At 32.8% G+C, this 15,798-nt stretch overlaps 1 protein-coding gene across 4 annotated transcripts; it reads left to right on the top strand.

Moving 5' to 3' along the window:
- The first annotated feature begins 1,910 nt into the window (after positions 1-1,910).
- Positions 1,911-15,502, top strand: LOC105324557 (beta-hexosaminidase subunit beta). Of its 4 annotated transcripts, none has more exons than XM_034469898.2 (12): positions 1,911-2,319; positions 3,006-3,118; positions 4,465-4,575; positions 4,881-4,982; positions 5,418-5,523; positions 6,523-6,727; positions 7,920-8,006; positions 8,924-8,996; positions 11,345-11,516; positions 13,187-13,277; positions 13,765-13,869; positions 14,480-15,502. In XM_034469898.2, the coding sequence occupies exons 1-12, from the start codon at positions 1,950-1,952 to the stop codon at positions 14,553-14,555; spliced, it is 1,611 nt and encodes a 536-aa protein (XP_034325789.2). In that variant the 5' UTR covers positions 1,911-1,949; the 3' UTR covers positions 14,556-15,502. The 4 variants fall into 4 exon arrangements, with proteins under 4 accessions (XP_034325789.2, XP_034325787.2, XP_034325786.2 ...); XM_034469896.2 differs by lacking the exon at positions 11,345-11,516 and adding an exon at positions 10,440-10,614; XM_034469895.2 differs by lacking the exon at positions 11,345-11,516 and adding an exon at positions 9,238-9,412.
- The last annotated feature ends 296 nt before the right edge of the window (positions 15,503-15,798 follow it).

Raw genomic sequence — 15,798 nt, 5'->3', positions numbered from 1 at the left:
CGCTTTAAAGCATGAATAAGAAAAATGGAAAGGCTAATATTTTTTTTCATTTCGAATTAAGTGTTCATTCTATTGAACCCGACAATTCATGAAAAAATAGCAATGAATTCCATGGTAAAAAAAATGACTGCATGATTTGTAAACTTTGATCCACCAATTCATTAAAAATCATTTAGTTTTTAGTCATTGTAAGTCATCAATATTGTTAATTTTATGAGATACATGTATATGAACATTTTTTCATGAAATTACAAATAGATATACAATGGCATGCAAATGGATCGAGAAAAAACCGACATACGATATACGAGGGTTTTCCCAAAATTGCATAGACAAGTGACGTTATTCAGTTCATAGAACTCACAGAATGATGAAGTTTGTGTCGCAACGGGTTTAAGTTATTTGCATTGAATTTATGTGTCGATATTAATTAAATACTGTATCAGATTGGGTTTTTATAACATATATCATCGTCGGAACCCACGGGTTTTCTATCCGTTGCACTGCTTTGAAAGCACCACAGTTTTTTAATGCGGCGCAACGACACTTAAAAAAAAATAAACATATAGAAACTTGAAGAATATAAAAATATATATTAAAATGAATTTAAATTTCTGCTCTTTTTTTCTTTGTTTATTCAAAAATATTTAGCCATTCAGAATTTTTTAAAGATTTTTTAGCACGTACGTTAGAAAAGTTGAAGTTTGAATACACACGGTAACTAATTATAAAAAAAAGGTTTTAAAAAATCTAGAAGCATATCCTAGGGCGATTTTAAAGTAAACAAAATAAAATACACAAAATTGCCTAGAAATGTGTTTAGTGATTGTATAGTTAAGCAACCAAAAAACAGGACCCAGAATTGACATCCAGCAAGAAAAAAAAAGGAACCTCCACCGATAGATACCGGAAAGACAGACATTTTAAATCGGCAATCATTTGTACTATGAAATATTTTCAAACAAATCTAGAAATGACTGAATGTGCAAGCTGGATAGGTGTTCAAGGAAAATAAATATTTTCCATGACCTGTACATGTACATGTAATCAGCGATCTTTTGTACTTATGAAATATTTTTAAAACAAAATTAAAAAAGTATAGTGAATCTGCAAACTTGATCCATGTTCAAGGAAAATTATATTTTTAGGAAATAAACTACTAAATGTCATCGAATACGAATAACTTTAATTTGTAATGGGTTTTTAAATTAATAACGTTAAATATCCGTATTAATACGGGGAATTGGGGAAACCAAAATATATGGTTGAAATCATAATCGAATGGAAAAATGTTTTAGAAAATGGGAATGAGATGTGTTTTTTAATTTTTTTTATTGTTGTTTCTGGGTTTTGTTTTTGTTTTTATTGAAGCAGATGTGCAAATAACCGTAGCGGTATCTATTAATTTTGACATAATCCCTCCATGATCCCCGCATCTCGGTGATTCGTTATTGGAACCCTGACTACCCACAACATTATAGCTAATATAATTATTCTCTGATTAATAAAATGTTTGACGCTTTCAGTGCTTGTAGTCAGATAATTTTATTAAACATCTGTACCAAATCAGAGCTCAACCGAAAAGTGAAAGTAGTCAGCTGCACGCATGCTTTTTGTCTGCGTCTTCAAAAAGCTTGTTCATGTATGTTTAGAAATTACGATATAAAACAAGATAAAATTGAATAATTTCATGATAAATAATTAAAACAAGAATAACTCTACATGACAGGATATGTTAAGTTAAATATTGAACCTTTGATAGAAAAATACAGAATTGTTTATCTGAAAGTGATTCGTTAACGGAGACGATTCGTTAAAGGCAACCTCACTGTATATAAAGCCCATACAGAATCCACCCAACTTGTAGTTCGAATGATACAAGGATCGACTGATTATCTCACCAGATCGATGTCATGTGATGCGAAACTACTCATGTGACCAATCTCAACATGGCGCGGACATTCGCCCTCTTTCATTTTGCTTGCATTGTTGGATTGGTTTTCAGCAATGGGGAGTACCGAGAGAGGGAAACTGTGTCGGTCACAGCATCTAATGGCATGCCATGGCCCATGCCTCAGCAGTATTCTTCTACAAGCGACACGTTTACAATCAATCGGAATGCATTTAAATTCAGAGCCACGGGACAGAGCTGCGATATTTTGTCATCCGCTTTCTTCCGCTATCAGACAATAATTTTTGGATTCAGAGAGGAGGTTCTCAAGTTTCATCCCAAGTTTAAAGCGGGCTCACTAACAGCGCTGGATGTCAACGTCAAAAACAAGTGTGATCAGTACCCTTACCTTGGAATGGATGAGTCATGTAAGTTTATGAACTGACAATACATTTACTATACTCTGTCCCAAGTATTGCTTTCACAACTTTTTGCGTAATATCTTATAATCATAAATATATTTGGGCCCAAACTACATGCATTCACTAGAATGCAAATAATCTGGATCATGAAAAGCCCTTTCTACCGCTTAAGGTTTCAATACACAACCCAATATAGAAAATCAACAGTGATTTTGCAATGCAAACAACATTAATTACCCCAGGTGATAACATTAAAAAAAATGGTGCAAGGATTCCTGAGTACTTCCAAATGGAGATAAGATGTAAATATTTCCCACTTTGAATCTCTGTAGGACATTTGTTTTTGTTCATTTAAAATTTTCTAGGGATGAACAGACAATGTATTAATGAAGAAAATTTGGAGTTTTTTCCCTTTTATCGATTTGAATTGTGCTTCATTGATAATTATGTTTATTTTTATTAAAAATCATCATTAAGTGACAGAAGCAATAACTTGGGACAGACTTACTATACCTATAACTGGGTTCTGGAAAAAGCATATTTTGTAAATGTCATATTTGCAAATATATTACATTTTATTTACTTGTTAGTTTGGATGCAATAAAGCATTACAAAGATATCACTTGTAAATATTGATATTTCAAAATTTTATTGAACTGTAACATAGCAACTGATTTAATGGATTTTAACAGATAACCTGACCATTAGTTCATCTGGAGCCACTCTCAACTCTAACAGTGTCTGGGGTGCCTTGCGGGGCATAGAAACATTCAGTCAGCTTGTTCTGCAACAAAGTAAAGATATGGTATGAACTTAAGATATTTAACTTTTAATTTAATTCTTTAACAACACATATTTTCTTTTTTTCCCGACTATTCAGCTTAATTTCTTTTCCTGTCAGTTTTTTCTTGTTCTAGCTACAAAGTGTAACTTTGATTATTGTCCCCCGCCGCAACGCGGTGCGGGGACATAGAAATGCCGGGCGTCCGTCCGTGCGTCCGTGTGTCCGTGCGTCCGTGCGTCCGTGTGTCCGTCCGTCACACTTTTTTGTAAGCGCTCTCATGCCTACAAATTTTGACGGATTTTCATTAAATTTATACCACTATTACCTTGGTCAAGTTCGAAAATCAGCATTGGTCTATACTTTTTGTTGGAGTTTGTTGGAGTTATGAGACTTTGACCGCAATAATGACTCTGTTTTATCCAAAAATTGACCTTGTAAGCGCTCTCATGCCTACAAATTTTGACGGATTTTCATTAAATTTATACCAAATGTTTATACCACTAATACTTTGGTCAAGTTCGAAAATCAGCATTGGTCGATACTTTTTGTTGGAGTTATAGGACTTTGACCGCAATAATGACTCTGTTTTATCAAAAAATTGACCTTGTAAGCGCTCTCATGCCTACAAATTTTGACAGATTTTCATTAAATTTATACCAAATGTTTATACCACTAATACCTTGGTCAAGTTCGAAAATCAGCATTGGTCTATACTTTTTGTTGGAGTTATGAGACTTTGACCGCAATAATGACTCTGTTTTATCCAAAAATTTACCTTGTAAGCGCTCTCATGCCTACAAATTTTGACGGATTTTCATTAAATTTATACCAAATGTTTATACCACTAATATTTTGGTCAAGTTCGAAAATCAGCATTGGTCGATCCTTTTTGTTGGAGTTATGGGACTTTGACCACAATAATGACTCTAGTTTATCCGAAAATTGGTCTTGTAAGCGCTCTCATGCCAACAAATTTTTACGGATTTTCATTAAATTTATACTAAATGTTTATACCACTAATACCTTGGTCAAGTTCCTAAATCAGCCTTGGTCGATGGACTCGATACTAGTATACTGCTTGACCGGCGGGGGACCCAGGAATTCTATTCTTGTTTTAAAATCAAATAATGGAAACTGTATGAATTATATTTATGTCAAGTATGGTTGTCAAAATATAGATGTGTGCAGATAAGATAGCATGCCGATGATTTCATATCAATTTCATATCAATAAATTCTCCAGTACTTAGATTATAAACTTTTAAGCAGAGGAATGTGAATTGTGCACATGTAGCAAATGAAGGGATAATATACATTGTACAATGATATAAATTGTATACTACTCTGTTGCTTTACTTTATTTTGTAGTTCACAGTGAATGGTACAACAATAGTTGACTACCCTCGTTTCCAGCACAGAGGACTTCTATTGGACACATCCAGACATTTCCTGGATGTTTCCATCATCAAACAAAATCTGGTAAACTATTATAGAAGTAGGGGAAGTAAAACAAAGGAGATCAAGAAAAATTATACAGAGTTACAAAATTGAAAAAATGTTAGAAGAACATAATTGCAGTCATGTATTGTTTCAATTTTTTGTAAAAATGGCAAACAATAAAATATAATACAATAATTTAATAGGCATTAACAGTTAAACAATTTTCATTTGCTTTGTGACTATTGAAAAGTATATATTTAGTTGTAGATATTTAGTGAATCTTAATTTGTATCTTAATATCTTAAAACTACATGTACATGTATAGATAATCCTGATTTTTTCAGCTTGCCATGTCTCAGAGTAAATTCAATGTCTTCCACTGGCACATTGTTGACGATCAGTCCTTCCCCTACACTAGTAACAACTTCCCTGATATGGCAACTATGGTAAATATTTAATAATGTGAAGTTTTGTATCAGTGATGTAATATAAAAAAACGACCTGTGAGAACAGATTGTGAGTCTTTGGTTTGAACTGTATTTAGAAGTCACAAGGGGAATTTACATACCAGGTATACTTGTTTACCAAATTTGTTTTTTTACTTCAAAGATGTAATTAAAAACGTAAAAAATTGTACCTATATTTACAGAGCATGAATTCACCTGTAATGTTATCATAAGCATCATTTTATTGCCAAACGAAATCAGTGATTTTAAAATTACTGGTATGCCTTTTCTTGCAAATTAATGAATTTTCTAGAATTTCTTTCTGACATATTGCTTAAGATTTCAAAACAATATTTTCTAAAATACCAGTACTAATTGTGTTTGTGAAGTTCTATTTACATGTAACATATATGAACTATCTTTTAATATTTTCAGGGAGCATATGATTCTAAACATATATACACTCAGGACCAAATAGCAGAGATCATAGAATTTGCAAGAATTCTTGGAATAAGAGTTATTCCAGAATTTGACTCACCAGGTATAATTTACACATTTTTCATGGCGATGATAAAATTATAGCTGATGTAGTTTTGCAGCTGTACTATTCATAAAAAATTTTAACATTTAAAAGGTCACTCTTATGTGATTATATATTGGATGTTCTTTCAAGCGGATTCAAAAAATTTAATCTTAATTATGACAGACTGACATCCTCATTTAATTCATATAGAATACTGAATGATGAATCTAAAATCTTACATACCGGTATTTATGCCCCCCTTTGAAGAAGGGAGGGCATATTGCTTTGCTGCTGTCTGTCTGCCAGTTGGTTGGTCTGTCGGTCAGTCCACCAACAGTGTCCGTTCATTTTCTTCGCAGAGGATACACATATTGAAATGAAATTTGGTATACAGGTTTATCATAATATTATCTTGGTCAAGTTTGATTTTGGCAATTTTCAACAGTGTTATGCCCCTTGGACATAGAAAAGTTCCAATTATTTACAGTTTACATTCATTTTCTTTGCAGAAAATGCACGTACTGAAATGAAATTTGGTATATAGGTTTATCATAATAATATCTAGGTCAAGTTCGATTTGGGGTTCTATCGAGCAATTTTCGACAGAGTTATGCCCCTTGGACATAGAAAAATTCCAATTATTTGCAGTTTCCGTTCATTTTCTTCGTAGAGGATGCACGTATTGAAATGAAATTTAGTAAACAGGTTTTTCATACTAATATCTAGGTCAAGTTCAATTTTGGTTACGATCAATCAATTTTCGACAGAGTTAAGCCCCTTGGACGTAGAAAAATTTCAATTATCTATAGTTTCTGTTCATTTTCTCCGCAGATGTTTCCAAGTGAGGGTGGCATAAGTGTTTTACAAACATCTCTTGTTAATTATATGTAAAACCATTGAAGTGGAAATATTCTAAATGCTTTAAACCCATGCACAACTACAGACATATTTTATGTAATGCATACATGTACATAAATGAATTCACAGTTGTTTATTTCTCTGTATTGATATATATAGGCCACTCTCAGTCTTGGGGCAAGTCCATTAAAGACCTCCTTACAAAGTGTTACTCCAGTGGAAAGCCTAATGGTCAATACGGACCCATAGACCCATCCCTGGAGACCTCCTATGGATTTCTCTCCAAATTCTTCGCTGAGATCGCCAAAGTGTTTCCCGATCACTATGTTCACCTAGGAGGTGACGAAGTCAACTTTGACTGTTGGTGAGTACTCAGCAGATATTTACCCCTGCTACATTTTTTACATGTATAAACTGATATTTCCCGGAAAATTTGCAAAAATGTGTATGATATTTTTTTATTTATAAATATGATGCAAAAAAGTAATTACAGGTAACTCTCGATGGCTCGAACTTCGATCGCTCGAAGTTCTTGATCGCTCGAAGTGAGCCTAGGGTCCCGATTTTTTCCCCTATATAACTAAGCAAATTTACTCTTGATTTCTCGAACTCTTGATCTCTCGAAACCCTTGATTCCTCGAAGTCAAACTGCAGTCCCGTTGTTCATAATCTATAGTATTTTACTCTCGATACCTCGAAGTCGCTGTGTATCTCGAAGCGCTATACCTAATTAACACCTACCTGGTCATTTAAATTGCTCCAGGCGTTAGACGCGGGACCCGTGTCACAGGTTGTTTATTCAGGCGACACTCGTCATGCAAGGTGGTAATTGTTTAATGATTGACCATACCGATACCTGAACCATTAATACCAACCGTTTTACGATAATTGGGAGACGTAATGAAAATGAAAAATTATTTGAGACGAAACGATAATATTTAGCAATGGTCAAATTTTAGAATTATAAAACTGTAAAAATTATGCTTATCAGCATCATTGTCATTATAATGATTATTGCCGAAAAAGTTCTTGCAGCTTGCGAAGGACCCGTAAGTGGGAACAATGGGTGATACTCAGTTATCACATTTATGACATATCGATCGTCTCGCATGCAGTCCAGTAGTGCTGAGCAATCTGGTCTTGATATAATGCATAAAATTAAAAATTATTATGAATTTATTCGATAGTTGTTTGTATTGAGTTTTATTAACATCAAATTCTGTATATTTTACTGGAAAGAAAACGTTGTATAAGCACGTGCGTAAGGTTAGCACTAAATAAATGGCTTAATCATAACATCCGGTAAAAATAATTTTAAAACCCGTCGGTCAACCCGGAAAATTCCGAACTCTTGAACACTCGAACTCTTGAAACCTCGAAGTTTTTCCTTGGTCCCAGGGACTTCGAGCTATCGAGAGTTACCTGTAATTATATTTATATTAATGCATAACTGTTGCCAATCATTTAAGGAATTATGAATTCTTCCTAATTGCAGTCTTGTGTGCACTAAAGGTTGGTCACATAATGAAATAAACTATTGAATATTATTTTAAAAGGAAAAGTAATCCAAACATTACTGCTTTTATGAAACAAAAGGACTTTGGAACTAATTATGCAAAATTGGAGGAATATTACATGCAAAGGTAAAATTACTTTATACTTAATACTTTATTTGTGCTGCTTGTATTGAATGCATGCATTATATACTGTATACAGGGAAATATTTGGGTATAGTCCACTAATGCATTTTCCATAGGGGGTAATGTTAACGTTAGGGTTCATAGCTCCGGCCCTAATTTTCGTTCAGCAATGAGGGATCTCTTGAATGAGAACTCATCAAATTGTCTCTTTCCTGTTAAAATTTTGTGGTGTGAAGTCAGATTCGTTTTCCGGCAAAATGCGTCTGTATTGAAAAACTCTGAAAATGAAAGTAAAGGTAGGGAATTTCACAAATTTGGAAAGGGTGTACATCAAACATTTCAATTCTTTCCTTCAAATGATAATTCAATTTTGACACTTGCTTTTAAAATTGCAAATCCTCTTTTCTGACATTTGTCAAGCATTTTGATTTAAAATGTCCCAATAAATGTATATACACTCTGCAGGTATAGGAACTATTTTGCTGAAAGGCACTACCTTGTTGTCCTATTGATTCTAAAAATAGTTTGGAATTTGGGTAGTTGTTAAACAGCATTGTGACGTAGGCCTGTCTATTTCATTGCTGGCCATTCAGCTATGGCTCTTTGAAATCAACAAAATTTGTCTGGCTTTTGAGTTAAGACTAAGCAATCAGTGTATATTTCAATTAAAACCAGCTTCATTTTTTTTTGAACTTGTTTTGACACAAGAAATAGAGTTACATCCTACTGAAAGTCCAAGGTCTTGTTAAAATGATTCTATCTCTCCTTAAAAACACAACAGCATTTGAGCAAATTCTTGATTGGGTGAAACGAATTGCAAGTGAAGAAGTGTGAAAATTTCATGGGGTGAAAAAAAACACTGTAAACAGTACATGTTCTCAATCACAAATAACAATTATACTTTTGAACCTGTTTTGCAGACTGTTAGATATTGTGAGTGGGGTCAAGAAAGGTTACATGATCTGGCAGGAGGTAGTAGACAATGGAGCCAAGGTGATTTTGAAATCAAATACAATCTATTTTTGACCTAAATGGTGTACAGGAAAACTTTTCCAAAACAGTGTACTGAAAATTTTTGATTTTATTTAAAGATTTTAAACTCTTCGATCAATTAAGATGCCTTAATGGAAAAAAACCCCAATTTTTTAAGTTGTATAACAAAACTGCATGTTTATGTATTTTCACTATATTTCATTGTGTATTTATTGATTTAATACATTGCATAATATAACAGATATCGAAGGAAGCCATTGTAGAGATATATAGAAATCAGGGTTACATGTTTGATGTTTACCTGACTACTCAGAAAGGGTACAGGACAGTACTTCAAGCATGCTGGTATTTAGACCTAATCAAATATGGAGTACAATGGCAAGCTTTTTATGCTTGTGACCCGGGAAACTTCAATGGTATGGATTTAGTGGATTGGAATTCACTGGGTGTATTTGTCTTAAATATTTCTCCTTCCTTTCTATTGTATCTAACACTTGTTGCTCATGATTTATATATCTAAACTGTTTTATTATAGCATTAAGTAACTTAATCATTTTTTACACATTGATTATTATAAGAATTTTTCCTTAAAAATTAAAAAAAAATTTCATTCATTTAGTGCAGTATATAATCAATAAATAATTTAAATTTATCTTTCTCTATAAAAGTCACTGACAGAACATCAACAACAAAATTTTTGGAAGTTCATTTACCCTAAATTTTCAAAGCTAAAATATTGGTAACAATTTCATCTCATTTAGGTGTGCATTACATGTACTTTGTTCACAAGTAGTCCTCCCAATTTATCTCCATCGCTCCCATCACAAGCTGCACCAGACAAACTCACTTTGTGTGCACTGGCACTGTTGTCCTCAGTTTTGGTCTCACTGGATAATGAATGGACCTTGACAATTTTTTGACACAGCAGAGTTGTAGAGATTTTGCTCATTTACATGTACAAGCATAAAGCCTTGTATTGTTCAGTTGGAAAAATTTTGAAGACACTTTGACTCTAAATACCAACATGGTTGAGATACGAACCTAATATGTACTGTAAATTCCTAATTACACACGAGGAATTAATATCTGTAAAATTGTTATTAAGTGTCTCTTGCAAATTTTAAATCTCACCTTTTTTCTGACAGTTGCTGACTTTGTGAATCACAACAAAAGTTTGGGGCTCACAATTTTAAAATATGCGATTTGATTCAAAACTGCAGTATCACGGGCTTAGTACTCGGGTAAAATAAGGAATCTACAGTATTGATTGATGAGATAGTACGTAAGCTTTATCTTTGGATGGTACTTGCTCAAAAAAGCTTTCTAGCTAGGACTAGACTGAAAATCATCTGGATACAGTGTATAGTGGGTTATTAAAACAAATTTCTGAACTATCAATATGTTTATGCATCCATCTAATTATTTAAATGTATATGTAAACAGATTTCTAAGGAGACGATTGTAGAGATTTACAAAAATGAGGCATACATGTATCATGTATTCTTGACAACCTTGAAAGGATACAGGACAGTACTTCAAGCATGCTGGTATTTAGACTTAATCAAATATGGAGTCCAGTGGCCGGCTTTTTATTCCTGTGATCCCCATGATTTTTTTGGTAAAAATTCAACATTTTTATTTCACTTTATAAACTTTAAAAAGCATGACTTAATAAATAAGGCTGATTAATTGCTTCTCTGGATTGGGAATATTGATCTTTCATATGTTGGAAAGTGGTTACTAGTGCAAATTAATTCATAGACTATGCCACTGCATAACAGATACTAAATGATGAAACTTGCCTTTGTTATACATTGAACTGATTCTCTTGACAAAATGACATGTTCAAGACTGCATGAATTGTGTACATGGTGTCATAAAGTTGTCACACTGTGTCTTCTGTCACCAGTATCACTCTTCCATTTTCATTTCAGCCAAATTTTTACAGTAATTTTTACTCATTAGTAGTTTAATATATGTAAACTGCAGTGGCTAACATTCAGACAATAAATGTATATCATACCATTGAAGTTTCTATACCTATATGTTTTTCATTTGAAAAACAAATTGGATCAAAAATGAAAAAGAAATCCTTTTGTAGTTTGATTTTGAATAACAGCAAAGCAACAATGATGTGACCTCAACACACTAAGAGTATATGTATATGTAAGACTGGGTTGTTCTAAACACAGTAAGATCCTGTAGTTTGGTTCTATTGTTTCCATGTTGGATATCAGTTAACAGGCCTATAATGCAAATATCCAATTTTTCTGAGAGATGTTGTTTATCATAATCAAAGACCAGGGGTATACAACTGGCATTACACTGATGGATATATCTTTCTAAAGGTGAATCCAGATACGATCGTTGAAGTTTGGAAGAGTGGATTCCACATAGAATTGAGCATAATTACATTCCGTGGCTACAAAACTCTGTTGTCCTCGTGTTGGTATCTTAGTGACATCTCCTATGGAATAGACTGGCCGAAATATTATAATTGTGATCCACACAACTTTATTGGTACTTATTTAGTACATGTACTTTTGCTCTTGTTGTTGGCTGGCTGTTTTTATTATGCATGTTGTTTTGCATCTGCTGAACGGCAGACTGTAGGTGTTATCTGATAAATAACCTGAAATTCTTTACTACATAGACATCACACTTGAGCAATAAGTACCATAGGTCAAAGGTCAAATGACTCGGGATATTGACATGTAGACAAAGTCCACTTTATATATTGGGAATCTTATGCTAGACAGACACCAAACTTGGTTCAATGGTATCCATACAAAGTATAATTATGTGGCTTTGGTTCAAGGTCATTTGGTCAAAAGTTTATGGTTAAACTATACTGGACTTAAGAAGATTAATTTTGCAGTCACAAGGTCAAACCACTGACGAACAAGGGTATTGTCCACTGAGAACCCATTTGTGTTTCCTTTGTACTTTGGGAAAAAAAAGCTGATCTTATTAAATATTGTCACATGGAGAACACTTATGATAATTTCCAATACATTTCTTGTTGACTATTTGTAGTCATGATGCTAATTAGCTTGGTCCAGTGGTGCTTGCTTCTAACCCTGCATGTTTTTAGTGTGTGGAAAATGAATAGGGTGAATAGTTCCATGAGTAAAAAAATAAAAACATATTGTGTACATGTAAGGCTGTTATTGTAATGATATGTATATCTTACCATTGAAGTCATTTACCAGGAGAGCATAATTATAAACAAAATATCTACCCCAGTATGCTTGTTATGGATTGTATATATACTGTAGAAGCAGAAATATTCGTTGAGGATTTAATTTTTGTTGGCAGTATATATCAACAAAATTAAATCCATGACAAATTTTTCACCCAAGTATTAATAAATACAAAGAGATTTACGTAACACAAGTTTATTTGGTTTAAAAACAATGAAATTTTGACCCAACGAAAATATGTACTTCTATGTACAGTAATTACATGCTACTTTTGGTATTGGTAATTAAGCATTATCATCTAAATACCAGCAAGCTTGAGTTCTTTACAAACATAGTTACATGTACATTCAAATACATTTTCTTTTTATGTTCTTATGAATTCTAAAAGGTTAGGCCAGACACAGTCGTTGAGGTTTGGAAGGGAGGCTATCAAAACGAGATGAGCAAAATTACTTCCCTTGGCTATAAAACTCTCTTGTCTTCCTGTTGGTATCTTAACTACATTTCCTACGGATCAGACTGGCCAAAATATTACAATTGTGAGCCCTATAACTTCAATGGTATGATATATCTAGATGGATTGTATGAATTTATAAATGCTGAATAATTTTATTCATTTACATCCAATGATAATATTTAAATTTGTACCGTTATTACTGTCAGGTCCTTGAAAAAGCATGTCTATAAAATATTTTTTTTGTTAAAATTATATGTTGCTTATCATTTGTCTGCCATTAATGTATACCTTTAAATCTATATGGAAATCTTTTTATTAACATTATGTATTTTAACACAGTTTTCATTGCTAAAAGTTTTTTGTTATCATATTTATATTAATTTATCATAAATCTTTGACATTAAAATAGACAAGTATAGTAATAATTTAGAAATATTATTAGATGTTCTTCAAATGATATTTTTTTAAATGAATTGGTTTGTTTTTCTGACAATAGTATGAGCTACATTATTTTGACCTTGACCCTTTAGGTACTGCTGAGCAAAAGAAGCTTGTGATTGGAGGAGAGACATGTATGTGGGGCGAGTATGTGGACAACACTAACGTCCTCTCCAGGACGTGGTGAGTCAGATTTATTGATACTCATAAACACAGAGGTATAGCTCCACAGCAATATCACATGAATATAGAAAGTGAAACTGTAAAATGTACTTTGTATTACTGTATAATTTTATCTTATCATATACCCTAGCTAGAAGATTGTCTTTAATCAGTGTATATCATTTTTAAACTTATAAATTACTTTTTATTTGTATTAATTAGGATTCTAAAATAGATTATTTCATTATTTCCAACACCAGTGATTTGTCTGTTATCATTTCTACCAGATATGTAGAGGTGTAGTGCTTCATACTAAATAGGATCTAAATAAAGTGATTGTTGCTTTAAAAAATCTTTGTACTTAAGTAAATTAGTAAATGTTTCAAGACATATGATCATAATTGCAGTGTTAAAATTAGGTAAATGTCTCTGTGGTCAGATTATGAACACCCTGTGTAATGGGTAGACAATACTGTGTATGTACAAGTCTCTGTGTTGTAATTTTTAGGCCACGGGCCTCTGTGGTAGCTGAGCGTTTGTGGAGTGCCCAGAATGTAAAGGATGCCAACGCTGCAGCACCGCGACTGGAGGAACACCGCTGTAGAATGATCAAGTAAGGAGCCACTCTTGTCTAGTCACAGATGTACTGTGCAGTCATTTTATTTTGTGGGGACCAAATTTTTGTGAAATTTCAATAAGTTGTGCTCATATTGAATAACATGTTTCATACATGTACTTTGTTTTAGTGATAAATTCATAGGAGAGGAGGATGATCTGCAAAAATTATCTCACCTCAAATTATTATTACTCTAAAGTACAATTTAAAGGGTCTCAAAGTGATCAAAGTACATATACCAGTAAATATAGAAGTACCGTACTGTAAATTCCTTATATTACGCAAGTACTTAATTCCGCGATCCCGCTGGTTTGTATCAAATCACGAGAATATAAAATCGCGAATGTTGAACTTTTTTTCTTATTTCTTATAGTTTTCAACTCTCAGAAAATAATGGCGAGATTTTAAAATCCGCGAAGGATGCTCCTCGCGATTTTACGCGTATATTAATTCCTCGCGTTTAATTAGGAATTTACAGTACATGTACATGCATGCTGTATTTGAATTCAGACCCACTTAATGGGGGTTATGAATCTGTTACTTTCATCCCAAATGATTATGGCATTTTTGGCTTACATGTACATGTGTGTGATATTTTTGTTTCCAGGAGGGGTTTCCCTGCTGAGGCAGTGAATGGACCTGGCTACTGTTCCCAGGAGTACTCTATACACGAACCTGTGTAAATACTAGAGAGAGAATGGAACCTAAGAGGACACAATTTACCTGTCTGTTGACAAGAAAGACGCATTTTTACGTGAATACTTAATAAAGGGAGTTTGTCAGTTCTGATATATACACATACGTAAATTTAGTTTCTTTTTTTTTTTAAGTGTTTACTCTCCTTTTCTCAGTTTCTTGGACAGTTTTGATGAGCTCAAATTATTATTGATGTCCATCTGAACTTAAATTTGTCAAGATACTTAAACGCTTGAAGAACACCAAATTATGTGTTTAAATAATATACATATATATAGTCATTATAGAGATAACTTTATGTATTTGTAAATATATACTTCTCAATGTATTGATGTAATATTCTGTGATTTTTTTTACTGTGATTTTCATGTATTCATATTCTCATTTACCAGGTATTTAACAAATCTTGCAAAAAAGGGCCTGTTGTCACTCATTTTTGTTCATGTTTACAATAGTCGCTGAAAGAGTGAAAGAACATATTTTTTTTTTAAATGGTGTTTAATGTGAAATAGTTATATATTTTTAATGCATTTACTTGCACATACATGTACATGCAATCAGAATTTCTTACTGCCTATTAGAAATAGTTGCTGTAAGCTTGTAGATATAAATAACTGCACAGTTTGACATATTATTTTTTTTATTATGAAAACCTTGCATGCTTTGTATATTAAAATTGCGTAAATTGTGTAGATTTCTTTAAACATTCCATTCAGTATGATTTTTCTCTATCTGGAATTATATATGCTAGTAGAAGAGAAAATCCAAGATTTAATTCCATTACTAAGACATTTATTTCTAACATGGTTTGAAATAAGCTTTATTTGCATTTTGTCAACTACTCTAAACTACTTGAGAGATATTTCATTGAAATTGTGTTTAAACATTTTTTGTTTCTGAATAGTGCTAATAAATTGAAAGTTCTTTATACACATGCACATCAAATTTGTTTTTATTGATTGAAAACAAAGACATGAATGATAATGTGTATACATGTATCTGTATATTTAGGTACATGCATATTGTTTGTACCGGTACATTGATTTAAGGTCAAGATCTAGTATTGAATATGTTTTGAGATTGTAGTTTTGGTGCTATAGGCCCTATCCATTATATGATGTCATAATTTTAAGGTCACCTGAATCACTCAGGGTAGGGAAAAGTAAGCTGGATGCCTATATTCAATTGACATCAATTAAAACAAGAGGTCAAAAAACATGTTTTATATTA

The sequence above is a fragment of the Magallana gigas genome, chromosome 6, assembly GCF_963853765.1.
Source record: "Magallana gigas chromosome 6, xbMagGiga1.1, whole genome shotgun sequence".
Lineage (NCBI taxonomy): Eukaryota > Metazoa > Mollusca > Bivalvia > Ostreida > Ostreidae > Magallana > Magallana gigas.
The sequence above is the reverse complement of the archived record's forward strand: the minus strand, read 5'-3'. Positions and strand labels throughout refer to the sequence as shown.